This window comes from Pseudopodoces humilis, chromosome 24, assembly GCF_049639895.1.
Source record: "Pseudopodoces humilis isolate 2021_Gansu_Grassland_sample_001 chromosome 24, ASM4963989v1, whole genome shotgun sequence".
NCBI lineage: Eukaryota > Metazoa > Chordata > Aves > Passeriformes > Paridae > Pseudopodoces > Pseudopodoces humilis.
Window position 1 is genome coordinate 718,451 of NC_142223.1, and position 24,722 is coordinate 743,172.

The following is a 24,722-nucleotide window of genomic DNA, read 5'->3' on the forward strand; positions in this document are numbered from 1 at the left end:
TCAGAGCGGGGTGAGAGACAGACGGGGCTGGAAGGCGCTCCCGCCTCCTCTCTGGTTTTCCGGGCTGAAGGATGGATGAAACCACCCCAAGGACCCCAAAAACTCCCCCCGAGCTTCTGCCGGCCCCTCCTGCAGCTTTATCCTCAGCCCTGCTCGCTTCCATCCACGAGCCGCCCGTCAATAATTAATATAACTAATCATTAAATAATTCAATAACTCAATAACTCTGCACACCCTCCGAGCCGAACCCCACCGAGGAAATCCCGACGGGAAAACGGCTCCCGGCTGCTTCTGTTCTGAAAAGCTCCAAGAACGGGCGCGGAAGGTTTTTCCGAGGCTCGGGAATCCTGGATTAACCAGCGCAGCCTTGGCCGGGCCTTCAGGAAACCTCTCTTACCTTTTTTTGTGCCTCATTTCCTGAGCTAATCCCCGGCTCCCCGGGGCAGGGAGGCGCTCGGGGGGGCTCGGGTTTTCCATGGAAGCGGATCCCCGCAGGAAGCAGCAGCGGGAAAAGGCCGGGATGGGGATGCGGGAGGCGCAGACCCTCCCCGGGAGCCGCTCCTTCCCTCGGGGATGCGGCGGCTCCGGCTTTTCCTCGGTGGTTCCGCAGTCTCGGCCAGGACACCTGGGCTTTTTCCAGCCGCTGTTGTTATTTTCTAGGAAATTCCAGCCGGAGGGAGGTTGCTCCGTTTGGGTTTTTTATTGGGATTGATGGGTTTTGGGAATCCCGGCGGTGTCATCCCTGGCTCCGCTCCCTGCTTTCGAGCATCGAGCGTTCCCCCAGCCCGGCTGGGAAAAGGAGGTGACCCCAAAACCTCCTCCTGCCCCATCCCCACCCCCAGCGCGCAGCAGGGACGAGCAGCCAAGAAAATAAAGTGTTTGTTTATTGGAGAAGAGCCTGAGAGCCCCGAGGGGATCCCCCGAGCGCTCGGGGAGAGTTCAAAAATAGAATTTGTGGGGTCTGCGGCACTGCAGAGGTCCCGGCCCGAAGCAGAGGGGCTCTGCCCGAGCATTCCCAGCGGAAAAGGGATGGGGATGGAGCCTTGGCAAGGCGGGGATGGGGATGTAAACTCCCTACACATCTAGGGGGGATTTGGGGTCACAGTGACACTGCTGGGGGGGCTGGGGACACCAGGGACCCCTCCCGGCCCCCAGCCGGGGGTGGCCAGCGTGGAGGGAGCGGGGGAATCCTGCGGGAAGAGCTGGGATGGATCCTCCTCTTCCTCTGGATCTCCTCACCCGATCCTCCTCCTCCTCCTCCATCTGTGGTGGCCACGGGATCAGCACGGCCAGGGATCAGGGATATGGGATCAGGGTGGATATGGGATCAGTGTGGATATAGGATCAGGGTGGATATGGGATCAGTGTGGATATGGGATCAGGGTGGATATGGGATCAGGGTGGATATGGGATCAGGGTGGACACGGGATCACCATGGATATGGGATCAGGGTGGATATAGGATCAGGGTGGATATGGGATCACCATGGCTGTGGGATCAGAGTGGATATGGGATCAATGTGGATATGGGATCAGGGTGGATATGGGATCAGAGTGGATATGGGATCAGTGTGGATATGGGATCAGGGATATGGGATCAGTGTGGATATGGGATCAGGGTGGATATGGAGTCAGGGTGGATATAGGATCAGGGTGGATATGGGATCAGGGATATGGGATCAGTGTGGATATGGGGTCAGGGTGGACATGGGATCACCATGGATATGGGATCAGGGTGGATATGGGATCACCATGGATATGGGATCAGTGTGGATATGGGATCAGGGATATGGGATCAGGGTGGATATGGGATCAGTGTGGATATAGGATCAGGGTGGACATGGGATCAGAGTCGATATGGGATCAGGGTGGATATGGGATCACCATGGATATGGGATCAGGGATATGGGATCAGGGTGGATATGGGATCAGAGTGGATATGGGATCACCATGGACATGGGATCAGTGTGGCCATGGGATGAGCATGGCCAGGGGTTCAGTGTGGATATGGGATCACCATGGCCATGGGATGACGGTGGCCACGGGATCAATGTGGATATGGCCACAGGATTCACATCTGCAATGCCGAGGGATCCCGCCCGCCGCGTCCCCGCTTTTTCTGGGATCAATAAATTAAGGAAGTGTGGGAGGGCTGGGGCAGAGGGCACAGCTGGCACAGCTGGCACAGCTGGCACTGCTATCTCACAGCCAGGGACATCCTGCGTGTGGCGAACAGGGGCTGCTCCAGGGGTGGCCAGGCCGGCTGCTGCTGGCTCAGCTCCTTCTCCAGCCTCTTGAAAAGCTTCTTGGAGGCTTTTTTCCGGCGCAGCCTTCGGAAGCAGCCCAGCAAACCGTGATCCAGGGCGGTCTGGGAAACGGGCAGGGAAACTGGGTTGGGGGAGGAAAGGAGAGCCCCGTGCCCACCCGCCCCAAATCCACCCCTGACCCACCTCCAGCGCGAAGGCGGCGAAGAAGTTGAGGGCGGCGATGCCCAAGAGGAGCAGCTTGAAACTGAAATCCTCGATGGGCTGGAGCTTGAGCAGGGATTTGGGAAAGCCCAGGGGGTAGAGGGTCAGCCAGCCCATCAGGCCGAAGAGCAGGATGAGCACGAGCAGGAAGAGCACTGGGGGCGAGAGGGGACGGGGTGAGGGGCGGGAGGAGGGCTGGTGGCCCGCGCCGTGGCCGTGTCCTCACCGTTGGTGTAGAGAGGCTCCCGGAAGGGGTGGCCCTTGGACATGGCCACGGCCAGGATCAGGTACTGGAAGCCGCTGACGCAGAACAGGACGGTGTTCTCGTAGTTGGGCAGGTTCTGGGGCGCCGTCACCGTGCTGTTCAGGGGGACGTACCTGGGGAGGGGACAGGGTCAGCAGGACGGGCAGGGGGGGCCTGGACAGCACCCCTTGTTCTCCATTGTTGGAGTCTGAGATGTAGAGTGTGCGCCCTTGTTTCTAATGCTTAGTTCTAGGATCCAGAAAAAAACTGAATTTTATAGAATATGAAATTCATGAGTGTGTTTTCACGGTGATACATGAGAATAAATGTTAAAGTTAGATAGGAAAAGTGTGTGTAGATTAGAAAGTTTCTTAAATCACTGGGTGAAAAAGGAGTTTAGAGAACAGGAGACAAGATGGAGGATTGAGGGTGTTGTCTCTTGTCCTTCCTCTTTCTTCTTCATCTTCTTCCCCTTGGGGTTTTTGGGTGGTAGTGAGTGATTGGGTAAAAAATGCCGCAGGGCAGCGCACAGGTGTTGGGTCATTGGGTCACTAAGAAAAATAATTGAGTTGGCATCTGTTAATTGGGTAAATGGACAGATAAAAGACCCTGAAGAGGATCTTTGTTGGCCATTTTACCCTTTTCTATCAGAGTGCACACAGCTCCTTGTACCTTGTGATGCTGATAAGAAAAAATAAACAACTGAGACCGAACGAGAGAAAACTGCCTCGCTCTGGTCAGTCTTCAGTTCAAAGGGAAAAAGAACCCAAATCCAAAATGAGACACTCCATCACAGCTTTGGGAGCTCCAGTCTGTGCTCTGGGAGCGGGGATGGAGCCCTTGGGAACTGGAGCTGGATGGAGGGGTTAGGATGGAGGTCAGGAAAGGTTCTGCTTCCCCCAGAGGTGCTGGCACTGGCCAGGCTCCCCAGGGAATGGGCACGGCCCCGAGGCTGCCAGGAGCCTTTGGACAGGGTGGGATTATTGGGATGACTCTGATCCCTTCCAGCTGAGGACATCCCACGGTTCCCTGTCTGCTGCCGGATCCCAAATCCCAGGATAATAATAAAAATAAAAATAAAAATAAAAATAAATAAAAATAAAAATAAAAGTAAAAATAAAAATAAAAATAAAAATAAAAGTAAAAATAAAAGTAAAAGTAAAAATAAAAATAAAAATAAAAATAAAAATAAAAATAAAAGTAAAAATAAAAGTAAAAGTAAAAATAAAAATAAAAATACTACTACTACTACTAATAACAATAATAATAGTCCTGGGCTGCGCCGCAACCGTCCCGCCATCCCCATCACCAAACCCACGGGGAAGCAGGGCAGGTTCAGACGGGATATCGGGAAAGATTTCCTCACGGGGAGGGCTGCAAAGCCCTGGAAAAGGGGAGGGCAGGTGGGGAATCCACCCCTGGAAGTGCCAGAACAACCCACGTTTGCAGCACTCGGGGCTCAGCGGCAAACAGGCGCTGACGCTCGGACTCCGTCAGCTTTTCCAAGCCCGCAATCCCGCGATCCCCGGAGTTGGGGATTTGGATTTTCGGGCGCTCACCAGCTCTGTGAGACGGTGATGAAGTAGCTGAGGACCTGCACGGCGATGAGCAGGGCTGTCTGCAGCAGGAGGCTGCCCAGCACCAGCGCGCTGATCAGGGCTCCCTGCGGCCGCCGCACGCCCAGCGCCGGCGCCGGCCCTGCGCGCCCCATCAGCACGGCCACCGTGGTGGTGATGACCAGGTCGAAGAACAGGAACTGGAAATCGCTCAGGTTGGTGTTGATCTGGGGAGGAGGGGAGGGAGAGGCTCAGATCCATTGGATTTTCTGTTTTTTCGTGGATTTGTGATCCTGGAGTTCTTTAGAGCTCTGAACTCCACACACGGTGTCAGCCGCTGCGCTCCCGCTTTGGGCAGACAAAATTCCTCTCCAGGGCTGGCAATCGAGGACACCTCACTGCCTCAGAGCCCCAGAAATGGAAACAAAAGGGAGCTGGGGACAGCAAACTTGGGCTAAATGACTTCATTACCTGCAGCTGGAATTGCAGGATTAACCCCCAATGTGCCAATGGACCAAACTTACACAAGTGTGAAAAGCCAAAGTGAGCCGTGGAACATTTTGGGTGCAGCCCCTGGGGGGCTTCGTCTGCCCAAAACGCACCTGAGGCCCTTCAGTAAATAAATAAAAACCAGTTTTGCTTTTTATTCCCTTAATTTCGCCTGGCCTCTGTTTTCAGGGAGCCCCGCAAGGAATCCTGGAGGGAAACGGGAATTCGGGGAGGGACTCACGGTGTAGAGCAGGAGCACGGACACGAACTGCACCAGGCTGTACAGGGCCATGTACTTGAAGACCCCAAAGGAGGTGACCAAGGAGCACCGGCCCTCCCTGGAGGGGGGGAACACGGCGTCACCACCGGCCTCCCCTCCCCGGGAGCCATCCCGAGGGGAGAGCGGCATTCCCGGGATTCCCCCGCTCACCGGATCACCCTGGGCACGCACTCGATGGTGGCCACGCGGGAGGTGAAGGGCGAGGCCACCGACGCCTCGGCCTCGGACAGGGAGATGCCGACGTCGGCCGCCCGCAGCGCCCCGCAGTCGTTGGCGCCGTCCCCGCACATCCCCACGCAGTAGCTGCGGGAAAGGGATCCCACATTCCTCAGGGAATGGGGAAGGGACCCCACATTCCTCAGGGAATCCGGGAAAGGGACCCCACATTTCTTAGGGAATACAAGAAAGGGATCCTACATTCCTCAGGGAATGGGGAAAGGGATCCCACGTTCCTCAGGGAGTGGGGAAAGGGATGCTTGGAGTGTCTCCCACCCTGTAATTCCAGAATTGCTCCCCCGGGATCCATCCTCGTGATCCATCCCTGTGATCCATCCCCTGTGATCCATCTCTGTGATCCATCCCCATGATCCATCCCTGGGATCCATCCCTGGGATCCATCCTGGGATCCATCCCCGTGATCCATCCCCGTGATCCATCCCTGGATCCGTCCCCGGGATCCATCCCTGGATCCATCCCTGTGATCCACCCCTGTGATCCATCCCTGGGATCCATCCCTGGAATCCATCCCTGGATCCATCCCCGGGATCCATCCCAGGATCCATCCCCGGGATCTTACTCGAGCTCCTGCAGGCTGCACACCAGCTGTGTCTTCTGCTCGGGCAGCATGCGCGCAAACACCGTGGCCCGGAGCAGGATCTGACAACGGGAAACGTCCGTCAGCATCCGGCGGCATTCCCGGCTGGACACGGCACTGGGAATCCTCAGCAGGACACTGGGGATGTCCAGCAGGGCACTGGGAATGTCCAGTGGGGAACAGGGAATGTCCAGCAGAGTGCTGGGAATGTCCAGCAGGGAACAGGGAATGTCCAGAGGGGAACAGGGAATGTCCAGAGGGGAACAGGGAATGTCCAGCAGGGCACTGGGGATGTCCAGAGGGGAACAGGGAATCTCAGAGCAGCCCAAGAAAGCCCTGCAGGGAGCTCTGGTTTGGAGTTGTGAGGTGAAACCCCGGACAGTCCAAATGGGTGGAAGGGTCCCCAGCCCATACGGGGGGATCCCTGCTGAACCCTGGGATCCCTGCTGAACCCTGGGGATCCCTGCTGAACCCTGGGGATCCCTGCTGAACCCTGGGATCCCTGCTGAACCCTGGGATCCCTGCTGAACCCTGGGATCCCTGCTGAACCCTGGGGATCCCTGCTGAACCCTGGGATCCCTGCTGAACCCTGGGATCCCTGGAAGGTTCCCTCCTCACCCTGGGCAGGAGCTCGGCGAAGTGCTCGCACACCACCTGGAAGGATTTCCCGTTGAGGGCCAAGTGGCAGTGCCGGGCTGGGAGGGAGGAGCTGTCCCGCTGCTGCAGGCCCTGCCAGGAAACAGCTCCAGAGCTCAGCCCCGTCAGCTGGAGCAGCAGGAATGGATCCTCAAAATCCCCATCCCACTGCTGCAGCCCTGCTGGGACACAGCGCCAGAGCTCAGCCCCATGAGCTGGAACAGTGGGAATGGCTCCCCAAAATCCCCATCCTGCTGCTGCAGGCCCTGCTGGGACACAGCTCCAGAGCTCAGCCCCAATCCCCTGCAGGCTGAAGCAGCGGGAAGGGCTCCCCAAAATCCCCGCTCCCAGTGGGGCTGTTTGGGGTCCCGGAGCAGCATCCACCAGGGGATGTTTGGAGCTGCCCCGATGCGCTCCCAGGGAAAGGCCGGAGCCGCTCCCGGAGGATGGATTTATGAGGAGCGGGATCACAGCCGTAACTGCCTCCAAGGATAATAAAATATAAAATTAAACCAGGCTGGAAAAAACCCTTCCCACCCCTGGGAGGGCTCAGGGCCAGGCTGGAGCACTCTGGGATACTGGAAGGTGTCCCTGCCCATGGAATGGGATGAGCTTTCAGGTCCCTTCCAACCCAACCCATTCCGGGATCCCGGGATTCCCAGGGCTGCGGAGAAAGCTGGATTTGAGGGACTCAATTTCATAGAAACTGGGAAGGAATTCCTCCCTGGGAGGGTGGGGAGGGCTGGCACAGGGTGCCCAGAGCAGCTGGGGCTGCCCCTGGATCCCTGGAAGTGCCCAAGGCCAGGCTGGACGGGGCTGGGAGCAGCCTGGGATAATGGGAGATGCCCATGGAATGGGATGAGCCTTAAGTTCCCACCAACACCAACGACGCTGGAACTCCGTGATCCCACAAAAACCCAGTCTGGGCTCCCAGAAGGTGCTCTGGGCTCTCACCTCGGGCTGCTCCTCGCCCTGGGAATGCTCAGCCAGGACGAACTTGAGGCTGGCGGGTTTGTCGTGGCCGGGCGGCGAGGCGGTGACGAAGACCACGCGCTCCCTGGGCTCCAGCATGCGGCACCCCCGCGCCACGTTCATGGCTGTCAGCATGTTGTCCCCTGCCAGGGACACGGGGGGGGCTTCAGGAAGGAGATTCTGGCATTCCCAGGATGAGAGGAGCAGCTCCAAGGTGCCACCTTCCCTCTCCCGGCCACCGCGGGAGTTTGATTCCCTCTTCTCCCTCTCCTGCCCGCCCTGCCCCAAGGGAATGTGGATTCCTGTTCTCCCGCCTGGAAAACAGCCGGAGGTGACTCCTCACCCACCCATGAGCCACGGAGTTTGGGATTTCACCACAGCAATATTTAGGGGATGGACAGCAGAACAACGAGGTCTGCCACGCCCTGAGCCCAGCAGCGGATCCAGCATCCACGGGCAGGGATGGACGAACAGGATCCAGGAATCCTTGTGGTGTCCCCACAGCTGCTTCAGACATGGATTCCTGGTGGGATTTCCAGTGGGATTCCCAGTGGGATTCCCAGGGTGGGATTCCCGGTGGGATTCCTGATGGGATTCCTGGTGGGATTCCTGGTGGGATTCCCAGGGTGGGATTCCTGGTGGAATTCCCAGGGTGGGATTCCCGGTGGGATTCCTGATGGGATTCCTGGTGGGATTCCTGGTGGGATTCCTGGTGGGATTCCTGGTGGGATTCCCAGGGTGGGATTCCCGGTGGGATTCCCGGTGGGAAAGCCCTTTCCCATCGCCCACCGCCCGGCGCTGTCCGTGTGCTGTCCCCCCAGGGTCACCTGTCACCATGACAGGACGGATGTTGGCGCTCCGCAGCAGCTGGATCACCGGCGCCGACTCCGGCTTCAGGACGTTCCTCATCACCAGGAAGCCCAGGAAGTTCAGGCCGCTCTCCACCGAGTCCCTGGTGGGAGACAAGGAGCCTTCCGTCGCCTCCAACACCAGCAGGGAGGATGGAGGGGTGTGGAGAGCTAAAATCCATCAAGGAACCAGCCAGGGATTCCCTCCCGTGTGGATCAGGGTGGAATTCCCTGCAGGGAATCCTGGGAGCGAGAGAGAAGGCGGAGAGAGGAAGCTTTGGCACCGACCTGGGGAGCTGCAGGGCCTCCTCAAAGGTGGCCACCGAGCTCAGGGCTTTGCAGGCCAGCGCCAGGACCCGGAACCCGTCGGTGGTGTAGCGCCGGAGCATCTGGGAGAAATCCGGGGGCACTGGAAAAGTGAGGCCAGAACGGCTCTGGAGAGGGGACATGGAGCTCTGGGGTTTGGGTTTCACCAGCAGCTGCTCCTCAGCGAGCCTGGAGAGCCCAGGATGGGCTGGGGGAAGCTCTCCCACCCCACAGAGCCTGGAAATCCCAAATTGGGCCGGGAGAAGCCCCCAACCCCACTCCCCATCTTCTGGCTCCCGTTTCCTTTCCCTCCTGTGGCTGGAGCCACCCCAAAAGCCTTTTGGAGCTGCCCAACGGCATTCCCGAGGATAATTCCACGTGGGATGAGCAGCAGGGATGCGGGGCTGGGGGTGAGCCCACCTCCCAGTACAAACCAGTTTCCTTCCTGCACAGACTGGCCACCATCTCCGGGGCGCCTTTGGTGTAGGCGTGGGCCGAGGCCTCCCCGGGCAGCTTGACCAGGACGCTCATCCTCTGCAGGGAGGAGGAGAAGGGGAAACGCCGCAGGATCCCCAGGGGGGCCTGGTGCCTCTGCGGAGAGCAGGCGGGCTCAGGGATCCCTCCCGGAGCCGGGAATTCCTCTGGGATGCAGGAGTGGGGGGAGATGCTCCGTGGCCTTACCCTGTCCTGAGGCTGCTCCTCCTCTGGTGGGGGCTTCACCACGGCCAAGACCTTCATCCCGAAGCGCTGGAACGGCGCGAGCTCCCCTTCCTCCTCCTCCTCCTCCTCCTCCTCCTCCTCCATCACCTCCAGCCGCTGAAAACAGAGAGGGCAAAAAACCCCTGCCGAGCTCATCCACCCGGGACCCCCGACACCTCCCCGCCCAGCTCCCGCCTCACCCAGCCGGTGGATTCCAGCATTTTGATGTCCACGGGGTCCCCGACGAGCTGTCCCCGCAGCGGCGACACGGCGTGGCAGCTGGCCAGCGCGTAGAGCAGCGCTCCGGCGGGCAGGCGGCGCGGCTCGGGCACCATGGGCAGGAAGCTCTGCCGCTCCAGGGGCACCACTCCCCACACATCCAGCCCCTCCTGGGTCAGCGTCCCCGTCTGCGGGCACAGCCGGCCGCGCCGTGGGTCCCGGCGCCCCCGCGGCCGGCGCTGCCCGCCCGGGGGACGCGACTCACCTTGTCGAAGCACACCAGGCGCAGTTTCCCGCACAGGTTGATGCGGGGAGGGCTGATGCAGAAGATCCCCTGCTTTTTCAGCCGGTTCTGCGCGTAGATGGTGCCCACGGTCATGGCGGCCGGCAGCGCCGGGGGCACGATGACGGTGACCAGGTCCAGGGCGCGGATGATGATCTGTCCCACGGGGACCTGGGGAGGGAAGAGGAGGAGGAAGAGGGGTGGGCAGCCCTCCTCCGCTGGATCCCCGAGGGCTCCCCGGCTCCGCCAGCCCTACCTGGTTCCTAACCAGGATGAGGATGCTGTACAAGGTGCCGATGAGAGCTGTGCCGGGGGAGAACGGGCTCGGTCACGGAACAACAGCTCGGCCCTAATCCCATTCCAAGGAATTTGGCTGCTCCAGGATGCGCCTCCGAGCCCAGACCTACCCAGGACGGCGAGGAACAGCACGAACTTCACAGCGTCCTTGTAGAACTTGAAGCTCACGGGCTTGGGGTAGAGGATGGAGCTGATGAGGTCCCCCTTGGCCGTGCAGAACCCTGCGGGACAGGCAGGACGTCACCGCCTCTGAGGGCACGGATTCACCCTGGGATTGACCCCGGGATTTGTGCCGGGATTTGTGCCGGGATTTGTGCCAGGATTGTGCCGGGATTGTGCCGGGATTGTGCCGGGATTTGTGCCAGGATTGTGCCGGGATTGTGCTGAGATTGTGCCAGGATTGTGCTGGGATTGTGCCGGGATTTGTGCCGGGATTGTGCTGAGATTGTGCCAGGATTGTGCCAGGATTTGTGCTGGGATTTGCGCCGGGATTGTGCCGGGATTTGTGCTGGGATTGTGCCGGGATTTGTGCCAGGATTGTGCCGGGATTGTGCCGGGATTTGTGCCAGGATTGTGCCGGGATTGTGCCAGGATTGTGCCAGGATTGTGCCAGGATTGTGCCGGGATTGTGCCAGGATTGTGCCAGGATTGTGCTGGGATTGTGCCAGGATTTGTGCCGGGATTGTGCCGGGATTTGTGCCGGGATTTGTGCCCCACCTGTGCGGGTGACCACGGCCAGCACCTCCCCGCCCACGTAGGCCTTGGCCTGGATGAGCTGCGTGCCGCAGAACAGCGTGTGCCGCCGGTGCTCCTCGGGGCCGTACGCGGCCCCCGCCGCCTGCCCGCCCGCCGGCAGCGGCGTCTTCATCACCGGCACGCTCTCCCCTGCCGGAACATTCCGGAGTGTCACCCCAGGGCGGGGGGAAAGGCAACTCTGACTGAATCCCGTGGGAATGTGATGCTTTGGGATTCAGTTTGTGCCTCCAGACCCTGCTCAGTGCCCAGCTCCGAACCCCACGGCCTGTCAGCTGCTGCTCGCCCGTTTTATTCAGACAAAACAAACCCAAGGACACCTGACAGCCCCAGGCCCCGCAAAGGATCAACAAAATGAGTTATTAAAACTTTAATAAATTCATTACCTGGAGCTGTAATTGGGGGATTGACCCCCGATATGCAAATGGAGCAAGTTTATAATTGTCTGAAAAACCCGTGAGCATCGTCCACCTCGGGTGGAGCCTGGGAGGCTCCTGAGTGCCCCAGGGGTATCTGTGGGAGGCCTTTAATAAATACCCATCAATACCCAATTAAATACTAAAATAAAAATAAAAAATACCCATAAATATCATATTGAATACTAAAATAAATACTAAAATAAATACAGTTATTCCTTTAGCATTGTCCGCTCTCTGCCAGGCAGCCACTCTGAGGCACCAATGTGTTGGGATGGGGTCACCGGTCAGCAGCTCTCACTGACCGTTCACTCACCGGTCAGCAGCTCTCACTGACCGTTCACTCACCGGTCAGCAGCTCTCACTGACCATTCACTCACCGGTCAGCAGCTCTCACTGGTCAGCAGCTCTCACTGACCATGCACTCACCGGTCAGCAGCTCTCACTGGTCAGCAGCTCTCACTGACCATGCACTCACCGGTCAGCAGCTCTCACTGGTCAGCAGCTCTCACTGACCATGCACTCACCGGTCAGCAGCTCTCACTGACCATTCACTCACCGGTCAGCAGCTCTCACTGGTCAGCAGCTCTCACTGACCATTCATTCACCGGTCAGCAACTCTCACTGACCGTTCACTCACCGGTCAGCAGCTCTCACTGACCATTCACTCACCGGTCAGCAACTCTCACTGACCATTCACTCACCGGTCAGCAACTCTCACTGACCGTTCACTCACCGGTCAGCAGCTCTCACTGGTCAGCAGCTCTCACTGACCATTCATTCACCGGTCAGCAGCTCTCACCAGTCAGCAGTTCTCACTGACCATGCACTCACCAGTCAGCAGCTCTCGTTGACCATGCACTCACCGGTCAGCAGCTCTCACTGGTCAGCAGGCTCTCGTTGACCATGCACTCACCGGTCAGCAGACTCTCGTTGACCATGCACTCACCGGTCAGCAGACTCTCGTTGACCATGCACTCACTGGTCAGCAGCTCTCACTGACCATGCACTCACCGGTCAGCAGGCTCTTGTTGACCATGCACTCACCGGTCAGCAGGCTCTCGTTGACCATGCACTCACCGGTCAGCAGGCTCTCGTTGACCATGCACTCACCGGTCAGCAGACTCTCGTTGACCATGCACTCACCGGTCAGCAGGCTCTCGTTGACCATGCACTCACCGGTCAGCAGACTCTCGTTGACCATGCACTCGCCGGTCAGCAGCGCGGCGTCGCAGGGCAGCAGCGCTCCGTCCGCGGGCAGCCGGATGCAGTCCCCGGGCACCAGCTCCGCTGAGCTGACCACCAGCTCCTCTGGAAAACAACAGTCCTGCTGAGGAAGGCAGCAAGGTGCCATCCCGAGCGGTGAGAGCGGCACAAATGTCTGTGGATAGCCAGGATTTGGGCAGCGTGAATAAACGGAACCTCCGGAGGAACCCCAGGGATTCCCAGCGCTGGGAAGAGCAGGCAGAAAAGGGCTGGTGGGACAGGGCAGGGATTCACAGTGGGGATTATCCTCATGATCAATGTCTCTTTCCCTGAAATCTCCTGTTAAATTCAATCCATACTGGCTCTGGAATGTGGTCTCGTTTGCACCTCCTTTGGGCAGGGGCATCTTTTACTAATTGGACCCCAAAATTATTCCAGTGTCTCTCATAAGATTATTCCCATGTATCCCAACATCATTCCTGTTTTATAGCATTAGTCCCATACATCATATCATTATTCCCATATATATCATTATTCCCATGTATCATATTGTTATTCCCATGTATCCCAACGTTATTCCCATGTATTCCAATGTTATTCCCATGTTTAATAATGTTATTCCCATATATCCTAACATTATTCCCATGTATAATAATGTTATTCCCATGTATCTCAATGTTATTCCCATGTTTAATAACGTTATTCCCATGTATCCAAACGTTATTCCCATTTATCCCAACATTATTCCCATATATCATATTGTTATTCCCATGTATCCCAATGTTATTCTGGTGTCTCACAACGTTATTCCCATGTATCCCAAGGTTATTCCCATGTATAATAACGTTATTCCCATTTATCCCAACGTTATTCCCATTTATCCCAACGTTATTCCCATGTATAATAACGTTATTCCCATTTATCCCAATGTTATTCCCATTTATCCCAACGTTATTCCCATTTATCCCAACGTTATTCCCATTTATCCCAATGTTATTCCCATTTATCCCAACGTTATTCCCATTTATCCCAACACTATTCCCATGTATAATAACGTTATTCCTGCGTGTCCCAACCCGTTCCCCATTCCCACCTCTCCCGATGCTGTTTCGGTGCGGAACCCAGATCCCAAAGGACACTCCATCCCAACACCCGTCCCAACACCCATCCCAACGCCCATCCCAACACCCAACACCCGTCCCAACACTGATCCCAACACCCAACACCCATCCCAACACTGATCCCAACACCCGTCCCAACGCCCATCCCAACACCCATCCCAACACCCAACACCCATCCCAACACTGATCCCAACACTGATCCCAACACCCGTCCCAACACTGATCCCAACACCCAACACCCATCCCAACACCCAACACCCATCCCAACACCCAACACCCATCCCAACACCCATCACAACACCCATCCCAATACCCAACACCCATCCCAACACCCCTCCCAACACCCAACACCCAACACCCATCCCAACACCCATCCCAACGCCCATCCCAACACCCAACACCGATCCCAACACCCATCCCAACACCCAACACCCATCCCAACACCCAACACCTATCCCAACACCCAACACCCATCCCAACACCCAACACCCATCCCAACACCCATCCCAACACCCAACACCCATCCCAACACCCATCCCAACACCCATCCCAACACCCAACACCCATCCCAACACCCAACACCCATCCCAACACCCATCCCAACACCCAACACCCATCCCAACGCCCATCCCAATACCCATCCCACAAATCCCAATGCCCATCCCAACACCCAACACCCATCCCAACACCCAACACCCATCCCAACACCCATCCCAACACCCAACACCCATCCCAACACCCAACACCTATCCCAACACCCAACACCCATCCCAACACCCAACGCCCATCCCAACGCCCATCCCACAAATCCCAACCCTCACCTCCACCGGGCCGCCGCACCCGGACCCCCACGGACATCTTGGCCATGTCCCGCAGTGTGGTGCTTTGCTGGGAGGGAGGGAACAATCAGAACCCACCCCAAAAAAAAAACCCCAAAACCCGGGAAACCATCCCTAAAAACGGTCTGGAGGGGTGGGGAGCGGGAGAGCTGGGACGGGGCTGTCCCCACCCACCTTGCGGGTCTCGTAGAGGGACAGCCCCAGCGAGAAGGTGGAGATGAGGAAGATGCAGGCGGCGTAGTAGTAATAGGCATCGCACACCCACAGCACCATGCTGAGCACTTGGAACAGGTAGAAGGGATTCAGCACCTGCAGCAAGGAGCAAAACGAGGTTCAGGAGAGGGGAGAGCCCCTGGCAGAGCTCCTTGGGGTGGAGAGCATCCCCCAGCCCGGCAGGAGAGCTCCAGGTGCCCTGGGGTGGGAGAAAATCCAGCAGGAGAAAATCCCAGGCTCCTGGGACTGGGGAGAGCTTCCTCCATCCCAATATGAGAGCTCCAGGTTCCTCGGGGTGGGAGAACTTCCTCCATCCCAATATGAGAGCTCCAGGTTCCTTGGGGTGGGAGAACTTCCTCCATCCCAATATGAGAGCTCCAGGTTCCTGGGACTGGGGAGAGCTTCCTCCTTCCTAATATGAGAGCTCCAGGTTCTTCGGGGTGGGAGAACCTCTCCCAGTCCAATGTGAGAGCTCCAGGCTCCCTGGAAACGAGGAGAGCTTCCTCCAGCCCAGTATGGGATTTCCAGGCTCCTTGGGGTGGGAGAACTTCCCTCAACCCATCATGGGATTTCCAGGTTCCTTGGGGTGGGAGAACCTCCTCCAGCCCAGTATGGCATTTCCAGCTGGGAGGAATTTCTCCAGGCTCCTTGGAGGAGGAAAAGCTTCCCCCAGCCCATCATGAGCTCTCCAGGCTCCCTTCCCTGGGGCTGGCATCCCCCAAACCCCCCATCCCCATGGATTTCCCTATGGATCCTGTCCCAGCCCAACTTCCACGGCTCCACCTCCCCCTGAAATCCTCTCCTGCCTTCCCAAGGGCCGGGAGAGGGACAGGGAGCAGGGGAGGGATTCTTCCTGGGAAAATCCACTTGGGAATCCACCCGGAACCCACCTCCTCCACCAGGAGCCTGGCATAGGACTTGACGGGCACCTCGATGAGGTTGGGGCCGTAGATCTTCCTCCTGCAGGGGGGGAAGGACAGGGAGGGAGTTGGATCCTTGGGGAAGGACAGGGAAGGAGTTTTAACCTTGGGAAAGGAATTTGATCCTTGGGAAAGGAGAAGGAGGGAGTTTTAACCTTGGGGAAGGAATTTGATCCTTGGGAAAAGAGAGGGAAGAAGTTTTATCCATGGGAAAAGACAGGAATGGAGTTCTATCCATGGAAAAGGAAAGGGAAGGAGTTTTATCCCTGGGAAAAGAGGGAAGGAGTTTCATCCTTGGGAAAAGCTGAATTTCCAGCCCAAGGGCCCCTCATCCTGAGCTCAGCTGGGTTATGCTGGAGAAGCCAGTCCCAGGAATTCCATCCCACCGGGCAGTCTGGGCTCTGAGCACATGGAAAGCCGAGGCTCCAGGATTTCCTGCTCCCTGGAAAAGCCCCGTCCGTGCTTCCCAGGAAGCTGCCAGCCCCCACCTGGCGCTGTGCTCCTGCTGGTCCAGCCCGGCCTGGCACAGGTGCAGCTCCGCACACGTCCAGCCCTCGTCCAGGACACTGCAGCAGAGGAAAACAGGGAGAGCGAGTCCCAGGCAGCGGGAGTGGCGGAACAAACAGCACGGCCAAGTCCCTGGGACAAACCCCCGCTTTGGAAAGGGAGAGTGCTCTGTTCCTTGGCCTCTCCGCAGCCCTCGGCTGCCAAGGGAAGGCAACAAAAGGGGCACAGTTCGGCTCTGCCAAACCGCCCCGGCCGGTTCCCCGTGCCCGGGAGTGCCCCCAGGCACCAGGGATGGCTCCAAAGGCCTGGGAGAGCTGAGGGTGATGCCTCAGGATTTTGGCTTTTCTGTTTTTTCGTGGATTTGTAATCCTGGAGTTCTTTAGAGCTCTGAACTCCACGCACGGTGTCAGCCGCTGCGCTCCCGCTTTGGGCAGACAAAATTCCTCTCCAGGGCTGGCAATCGAGGACACCTCACTGCCTCAGAGCCCCAGAAATGGAAACAAAAGGGAGCTGGGGACAGCAAACTTGGGCTAAATGACTTCATTACCTGCAGCTGGAATTGCAGGATTAACCCCCAATGTGCCAATGGACCAAACTCACACAAGTGTGAAAAGCCAAAGTGAGCCGTGGAACATTTTGGGTGCAGCCCCTGGGGGGCTTCGTCTGCCCAAAACGCACCTGAGGCCCTTCAGTAAATAAATAAAAACCAGTTTTGCTTTTTATTCCCTTAATTTCGCCTGGCCTCTGTTTTCAGGGAGCCCCGCAAAGCATCAAGAGGGCAGGAGGATCCAGGAGGGAGCTGAGGGATCTGGGGATGCCAGGATCCAGGAGGGATCTGGGAATGCCAGGATCCAGGAGGGATCTGGGAATGCCGGGATCCCGGAATACCTGACCCTGCAGAAGGCCTGCCGCCGCTCCAGCCACACGTAGCGCATTCCCTGGAACAGGTAATACCTCAGGATGTTCTTCTGCCGGACAGGGACGGGAAAACGCGGTGTGAGGGGGATGTGCGGGGACAGGCAGAGGGGTTGGAGGTTGGGAAGGTGCCGGGTGCCACCTCGTCCTTGTCATGGAGCCGGACGGTGTCGCGGCTCTCCTCCTCATCCGGCACCCCGACGGCCACGCTGCTCCTGCGCTCCTGCTGCGCCCCGGGGTGCTGCTCCAGGCTGCTCCGGGGGGAACTGGCCTCAGTGCCCGGCCTGCCATGATCCCTCAGAGCCAGGGTAAAGCTGGGCTCAGCTCCAGGCCTGCCATGTTCCCTCAGAGCCAGGGCAAAGCCGGGCTCAGCTCCAGGCCTGCCATGATCCCTCAGAGCCAGGGTAAAGCCGGGCTCAACCCCCGGCCTGCCATGATCCCTCAGAGCCAGGGTAAAGCCAGGCTCAACCCCAGGCCTGCCATGTTCCCTCAGAGCCAGGGTAAAGCCAGGCTCAACCCCAGGCCTGCCATGTTCCCTCAGAACCAGGGCAAAGCTGGGCTCAGCTCTAGGCCTGCCATGTTCCCTCAGAACCAGGGTAAAGCCGGGCTCAGCTCCAGGCCATGTTCCCTCCCCGGAGCCAGGAGCAGCTCCCGGATCCCAAGGGACAGAGCCCAGCTCACCTGGCCTCGCCCAGCGGCTCCGTCAGCACCTTGGTGGTGAAGCACTGCCCAAAACGGTCCTGAAACACAGGGATGGGCTGGCAGGGGAAAACCAGGAGCGCCCAACCCGTTCCCAGCTCCTTCCAGAGCCCTGGGAAGGCCCTGGCCACCCATCCCAGATGGTGGCTGAGCTCTGGGGACAATGAAGAGAAATTCCACGCTGGGATGGAAGGGGGAAATGTGGAGTTATTTTGGGAATAATAATGGTTCCTGGGATGGGACAATTCTAGGAATTATAACAGTAATAATGATCATAAATTCCTGGAATTGTGTTTGGGGAAAGGAGATGCCAGACACAGGCAGGAGGACAAGGAGAGGGAACATTCCCAGGGTTCTGTTTGGAGCCCGGGGCAGAGTCCAATGCTGGATGCCCAGAATCCAGCCCCAGATCCACAGAATTCAAACCTGGATCCACAAAATCCAACCCCAAATCCACAGAGACCAACCCCAAATCCACAGAGCCCAACCCCAAATCCACAGAGCCCAACCCCAGATCTCCAGAATCCAACCCCAAATCCACAGAATCCAACCCCAAATCCACAGAGCCCAACCCTGGATCTGCAGAGGCCAACCCCAAATCCGCAGAACCCAACCCCAAATCCACAGAGCCCAACCCCAAATCCACAGAGCCCAACCCCAAATCCACAGAGCCCAACCCCGGATCTGCAGAGCCCAACCCCAAATCCACAGAATCCAACCCCAAATCCACAGAGCCCAACCCCAAATCCACAGAGCCCAACCCCAAATCCACAGAGCCCAACCCCAAATCCACAGAGCCCAACCCCAAATCCTCAGAGCCCAACCCTGGATCTCCAGAATCCAACCCCAGATCCGCAGAACCCAACCCCAAATCCACAGAATCCAACTCCCAACCCACCGAATCCACCCTGGAATGCCATCGCGGAGCCCGGGGAGCCGGGGCTGGGAACGCTGCCCACGGGACTCACCCTGATGATGAGCCAGTCCGCCTGGGCCAGCGCGCAGGGCTCGCCCTTGGCCTGCACCTCCAGGCTGGGCTTCCAGTGGAACAGCAGCAGGAGCAGCCCCGCGCTCAGCACGGAGCCCGCGTGGCACAGCAGCACCCGCCACGGCCGGCGCTGGTAACCCGTCACCTCCTGGGGACAGGGAACCACCGGGAATCACCGGGAATCACCGGGAATCAATCACCAGGAATCACCGGGAATCACTGGGAATCCATCACCAGGAATCACCGGGAATCAATCACCGGGAATGACCGGGAATCCATCACCAGGAATCACCGGGAATCACCGGGAATCAATCACCAGGAATCACCAGGAATCAATCACTGGGAATCACTGGGAATCCCCAGGAATCACTGGGAATCACCAGGAATCCCCAGGAATGAATCCCCAGGAATGAATCCCCAGGAATCCCCAGGAATGAATCCCCAGGAATCCCCAGGAATGAATCCCCAGGAATCCCCAGGAATGAATCCCCAGGAATCCCCAGGAATGAATCCCCAGGAATCCCCAGGAATGAATCCCCAGGAATCCCCAGGAATGAATCCCCAGGAATGAATCCCCAGGAATCCCCAGGAATCCCCAGGAATGAATCCCCAGGAATCCCCAGGAATCCCCCGCACCCCCCTCCCCAGCCCAGAAATCCACTCCAGCTGATTTCCAGCCATTAAACCCCAAACCCCCCAAACCCCGGCGTGACCCAGGCAGGGATCCCCAAGGCGCTGGGAAAGCAGCCCCTGGAAGGGTTGGGGATCACCGGGGTTCGCTCTGGGAGATTCCCGGCCGGACCTACCATGCGGGCCGGCTCCGTGTCCGGCCGCAGCGTCCCGTAGCCGGGGCGCCGGGCCCCCAGCAGCCGGTCTGCAAATCCACAAAAAGCACGGAGAGGGGTCAGCAGGAGAAGGAGCGGTGATCCCCGGGGCCGGGCTGGCATCCCCGGGCAGTGCCAGGAGGAGCTGGCGGCTCCCGGCCCATCCAGCCGGGATCGCTGCCCCGTCACCCTCCCGGGAACGTGACGGTCACGGGGACGAGCCCGGAGCTCCCCGGGGTTCCTGGCGTTATCCCAGCAGCTCCGCGGGCACGGGAAGGGAGCGGGGCTGGGCCGGGGCCAGCTCTCCCTGCCGCTTTTCCAACTCGTTTGCTCCTTGTTTGCTCCCTGGGTTCGCTCCCGGCCGCCAAAAAATTGGCATTTCCCAGTTTTAACCATGCAATTCCCAGCGGGTTCTGCCGCACCCCAACGCACAGCCTTGGAAACTGGGATCGGGAATGACCCCCGGGATCATCCCGGGATCCCCCAAGTGGGATCTGAACCATCCCCCTCTGTGCCTGAAGCCGAGCCTGCCCATTCCCTAAATCCAGGATGGATCAGGGATCACTGAACCTGCTCATTCCCTAAATCCAGGATGGATCAGGGATCACTGAACCTGCTCCTTCCCTAAATCCAGGATGGATCAGGGATCACTGAACCTGCTCCTTCCCTAAATCCAGGATGGATCAGGGATCACTGAACCTGCTCATTCCCTAAATCCAGGATGGATCAGGGATCACTGAACCTGCTCCTTCCCTAAATCCAGGATGGATCAGGGATCACTGAACCTGCTCCTTCCCTAAATCCAGGATGGATCAGGGATCACTGAACCTGCCCATTCCCTAAATCCAGGATGGATCAGGGATCACTGAACCTGCTCCTTCCCTAAATCCAGGATGGATCAGGGATCACTGAACCTGCTCCTTCCCTAAATCCAGGATGGATCAGGGGTGACTGAACCTGCCCATTCCCTAAATCCAGGATGGATCAGGGGTGACTGAACCTGCCCATTCCCTAAATCCAGGATGGATCAGGGATCACTGAACCTGCTCATTCCCTAAATCAGGATGGATCAGGGGTGACTGAACCTGCCCATTCCCTAAATCCGGGATGGATTAGGGGTGACGATATTCCCAAAGCCGGGATCTCAGAGCAGCAGTGGGGAGGCAACACGTGGCACAAGCACGGAGCCGGGAGCTGTTCCCACTGCTGGAACACCGGGATATTTCCTGCCTGGGCCGGGTTTCCAGGAGGGCACGGAGACCGCCTCAAGGATTTACACTGGAAAAACCGCCCTGGCTGGATTCCTGCTGCTCCCGTCCGACCCCAAAGCTCCTCTGCAGGGAATGAAAGCCGTTCCTTAAAACCATTCCCTGTTTTTGGTGATGCCAGTAGTGCGGGATCTATCCCTCCATGGGATAAATTTGGAGGGGAGGAATTGAGGGATGGACGGTTCAGTGGAACAAAAGCTGTGCCAGGAGCCCAGAAAAGGCAGGGAGGGGTCAGCTGTGCCCGGTGCCAGCCGCAGATCCTGCAAAAAGCAGGAATTCCAGGGGCATTCCTGGGAGTGCTGCCCTTCCCGAGGGCAGGAGTGGTGGGGGGATGTCTGGCACAAGGGCTTTTCCCGGGATCTGCAGGAGGAGGGAAAAGCATCCAAAGAAGCTGAGAACAGCCCAGATCCCTCCCCGGAGATCTCCGGGCATTGGGAAGCCCGGCCCGCCCCTCTCCTGAGCGGAACCATCCCGGCTTTTCTTCATCTTAAAGCAACAAATCCTTGGGAGGAACCGGGCGGTTCCGCACAGCCCCGTCCCGGGGATCCCAGCTCAGCTCCCGGGGATCCCAGCTCCATTCCCGGGGATCCCAGCTCAGCTCCCGGGGATCCCAGCCCTGTCCCGGGGATCCCAGCTCAGCTCCCGGGGATCCCAGCTCCATTCCCGGGGATCCCAGCCCCGTCCCGGGGATCCCAGCTCAGCTCCCGGGGATCCCAGCCCCGTCCCGGGGATCCCAGCTCAGCTCCCGGGGATCCCAGCTCCATTCCCGGGGGGATCCCAGCTCCCCTCTCTCTCCCATCCCGGCTGTTCCCAAAGCTCGGCAGGTGAGGAAAAGCCCCGGCACAGACTCACCCCGCCTCATCCTGCCGGGAGCGCCAGCGGAGCCGCTCCCGGTCCGGATGGGATCGGGAAGGGTGGGATCGATCGGGATGGGACCGGGATGGGACCGGGATGGGATCGGGATGGGATCGGGCCGGGACCGGCAGCAGCCGGAGCGGAGCAGCCGCCGCAATCCCGGCCCCGAGGCCGCTCCCTGTGGGCAAACACCGCGCGGGGGCTCCTGGATGTCCCTTCCCCGCCTCCGGATCCCGGGAATTTCCCCGGAGCCCTGCACGCAGCTCTCTGCTTCCCTCTCCGCCGCTAAAACAGGGATTAGGGGGAGGACAAGGGCCAGGAGAGGCTGGAATCTCGCCGGGGGCTCGGGATGCACCGGCCCGGCTTGAGGGAGCCAAGATCTCGCTCCGGTGATGGATCCCAAAATCCCAGCGGGAATTCCGCGCAGCCGCCCGGCTCCGAGGGCAGGCCCTGCCCGCTCCTCTCGGGAGGAAATTTGGGAAGAGGCTGCTCGGGATGCTCCGACAGCCACCGCACATCCTGGCAGCGGGGAGAACCCTCGGATGGCAGCCGGGATGGGATCGGGATCCGGGACTTTGCTGGGAATGCCAGGATTTCATGGAAAACCGGCGGATTCTGCTCCCGGAGCCCTCCCCGGCAGCTCCGGCCCTTCCCAAATCCCAGCGTTTGATTTGGGGTGGTTCTGGTGGATTCTCCCTGGCTCTGACATTCCCAAACCCAATCCCGGGAACATCCCGGCCCCGGGGAACAGCGCGGTGCGAGCGGGAGAGCGGCGGCTCCAAATCCCCATCCCACATTTCCCGCAGCTCCAGGGAAATCAGGGACAATCCCGCCCTTGGGAAGAGGAACCAGGCTGGGAACATGGAGGGGTTGGGGTTTGGAGGGTCTGGGGTTTGGGGTTTGGAGGGTTTGGGGTTTGGGGTTTGGAGGGTTTGGGGTTTGGGATTTGGGGTTTGGAGGGTTTGGAGTTCGGAGGGTTTGGGATTTGGGGTTTGGAGGGTTTGGAGTTCGGAGGGTTTGGGGTTTGGGATTTGGGGTTTGGAGGGTTTGGGGTTTGGGATTTGGAGGGTTTGGGGTCTGGAGGGTTTGGGATTTGGGATTTGGGGTTGGGAGGATTTGGGGTTTGTGGTTTGGAGGGTTTGGAGTCTGGGACTGGGGAGGTGGAGGATTTGGGGTTTGGAGGGTTTGGGCTTCAGAGGCTTTGGGATTTGGGACTTGGAGGGTTTGGTATTTGGGGTTTGGGATTTGGAGGGTTTTGGGTGTGGGATTTGAGATTTGGAGGATTTGGAGTTTGGAGGATTTGGGGTTTGGAGGGTTTGGGGTTTTGGATTTGGGGTTTGGAGGATTTGGGGTTTGGAGTTTGGGATTTGGGGTTCAGAGGGTTTGGAGGGTTTGGGATTTGGAGGGTTTGGGATTTGGGGTTTGGAGGGTTTGGGATTTGGGGTTTGGGATTTGGAGTTCGGAGGGTTTGGGGTTTGGGGTTGGGAGGATTTGGGGTTTGGAGTTTGGGATTTGGGGTTCAGAGGGTTTGGGATTTGGAGGGTTTGGGATTTGGGGTTTGGAGGATTTGGGGTTTGGAGGGTTTGGGATTTGGGGTTTGGGATTTGGGGTTTTGGAGCCCCCCAAAGCCCTTGCCGCGATTCCTTTCCCCTTGGATCCATGGCTGCATTCCCAGCGCTGGAATTCCCGAGGGATGCGGAGCCAGGAGATCCCACCCGGAGCCCCGGGGTGGGAGAGGGGCCGGGAAAGCAGGAAAAAGAGTGGGATAAAAACGGGAAATAAAGCAAAATGAAAAAGGGAAATAAAGCGAAATAAAAAGGGAAGCGGAACAAAATAAAAAAGGGAAGTGGAGCCAAATAAAGTGAAATAAAAGAGAAACGGAACAAAATAAAAAGGCAAAATAAAGTGAAATAAAAGAGAAACGGAACAAAAAAAAGTGAAATAAAAAAAATAATAATCATCAAAATGAATCGGAGTAAAAAAAGGGGGAAAATTCAAATAAAAAATCAAAATAAAGGAAAATAAAAAAGAGGAATGAAGTGGCAAAACGAACAAAGCAAAGGAAGAAAGAAAAATAAAGCACAATTAAAAAGTAGAAAAACAAAGTTAGGAAACAAAACTACAGCAAAAATAAAGATGCCAAATGCAAAATAAAAAAAGTGAAAGTAATAAAAACCAAACAAAAGAAAGCAAAAATAGGGACGCAAAAGAGCAAAATAAAATGAAATTAAGTCAAATAAAGTGGAATAATAAAGAGAATTAAAGCGAAACAAAAAAGAAAAATAAAAACGCAGCATTAAAAAAGGCAACAGAATAAAGCGAAATGAAAAAAAAATAAATAATAAAGCGAAATAAACGGGAATGAATGGGAATAGATAGGAATAAATGGGAATAGAGAGGAATAAATGGGAATGAATGGGAATGAATGGGAATGAATGGGAAGAAATGGGAATAAATGGGAATAAATGGGAACGGCTCTGGAGCCGCCGGCTCCCGCCCCGCTCCGGGCAGGGCAGGAGGGGTCCCGGGAGCCCCCGGCGGCTCTTTGGGGGTCCGGGCGGCTCCGGGCCCTGCGGGGGTCCCGGTCCCTGATCCCGATCCCGTCCCATTGCAGGATCCCGATCCCGATCCCGATCCCGGAGCCGGTGCCTGACCTGAGCTCATGGCGCGGCCCCGCCGGAAGCGGCGGGCGCGGAACCGCGGGGGATGCCGGGAATTGGAGTTCTCACCCCAAAACCGGGGTGTGGTACCCGGGGGATGCCGGGAATTGGAGTTCTCACCCCAAAACCGGGGTGTGGTACCCGGGGGATGCCGGGAATTGGAGTTTACACCCCAAAAATGGGGTGTGGTACCCGGGGGATGCCGGGAATTGGAGTTTACACCCCAAAAATGGGGTGTGGTACCCGGGGGATGCCGGGAATTGGAGTTCTCACCCCAAAACCGGGGTGTGACACCCGGGGGATGCCGGGAATTGGAGTTCTCACCCCAAAACCGGGGTGTGGCACCCCCAGGTGACCTCAGCAGGAGCAGCATCGCATTTCTGGGAGGTTTGAATTATTCAGACCAAAAATCATGAATTCATCAGCAA

General features: G+C 57.8%; 1 protein-coding gene across 4 annotated transcripts; it reads right to left on the minus strand.

The window, feature by feature from the left end:
* Positions 1-863: 863 nt before the first annotated feature.
* ATP13A2 (ATPase cation transporting 13A2) lies at positions 864-24,307 on the minus strand. 4 transcript variants are annotated; one of them, XM_088066549.1, is made up of 29 exons: positions 24,289-24,307; positions 19,494-19,561; positions 18,668-18,835; positions 17,682-17,740; positions 17,143-17,296; positions 16,974-17,053; positions 16,067-16,144; positions 15,549-15,618; positions 14,620-14,754; positions 14,428-14,494; positions 12,459-12,590; positions 10,828-10,995; positions 10,221-10,331; positions 10,070-10,116; positions 9,796-9,984; positions 9,512-9,718; positions 9,294-9,428; positions 9,047-9,203; positions 8,595-8,715; positions 8,286-8,410; positions 7,441-7,601; positions 6,469-6,579; positions 5,833-5,912; positions 5,187-5,339; positions 4,998-5,094; positions 4,271-4,494; positions 2,694-2,845; positions 2,450-2,622; positions 864-2,367 (listed from the first exon to the last, which is right to left on the minus strand). In XM_088066549.1, the coding sequence occupies exons 1-29, from the start codon at positions 24,296-24,298 to the stop codon at positions 2,197-2,199; spliced, it is 3,603 nt and encodes a 1,200-aa protein (XP_087922675.1). In that variant the 5' UTR covers positions 24,299-24,307; the 3' UTR covers positions 864-2,196. The 4 variants fall into 4 exon arrangements, with proteins under 4 accessions (XP_087922675.1, XP_087922674.1, XP_014112656.2 ...); XM_088066548.1 differs by lacking the exon at positions 24,289-24,307 and adding an exon at positions 21,632-22,538; XM_014257181.2 differs by lacking the exon at positions 24,289-24,307 and having other exon boundaries at positions 17,143-17,251; positions 19,494-19,686.
* Between the last annotated feature and the right edge of the window lie 415 nt (positions 24,308-24,722).

Bases quoted from the DNA above. Each gene is read 5' to 3' on its own strand.
- ATP13A2 (XM_088066547.1), bottom strand. From the start codon at position 19,634: ATGCCAGCCCGGCCCCGGGGATCACCGCTCCTTCTCCTGCTGACCCCT. The intron at 17,054-17,142 runs GTGGCACCCGGC...CCTGTCCGGCAG, and splicing joins GGCTCCATGACAAGGACGAG to AAGAACATCCTGAGGTATTA. The intron at 10,332-10,827 runs GTGGGGCACAAA...CCTGTCCCGCAG, and splicing joins GGCCGTGGTCACCCGCACAG to GGTTCTGCACGGCCAAGGGG.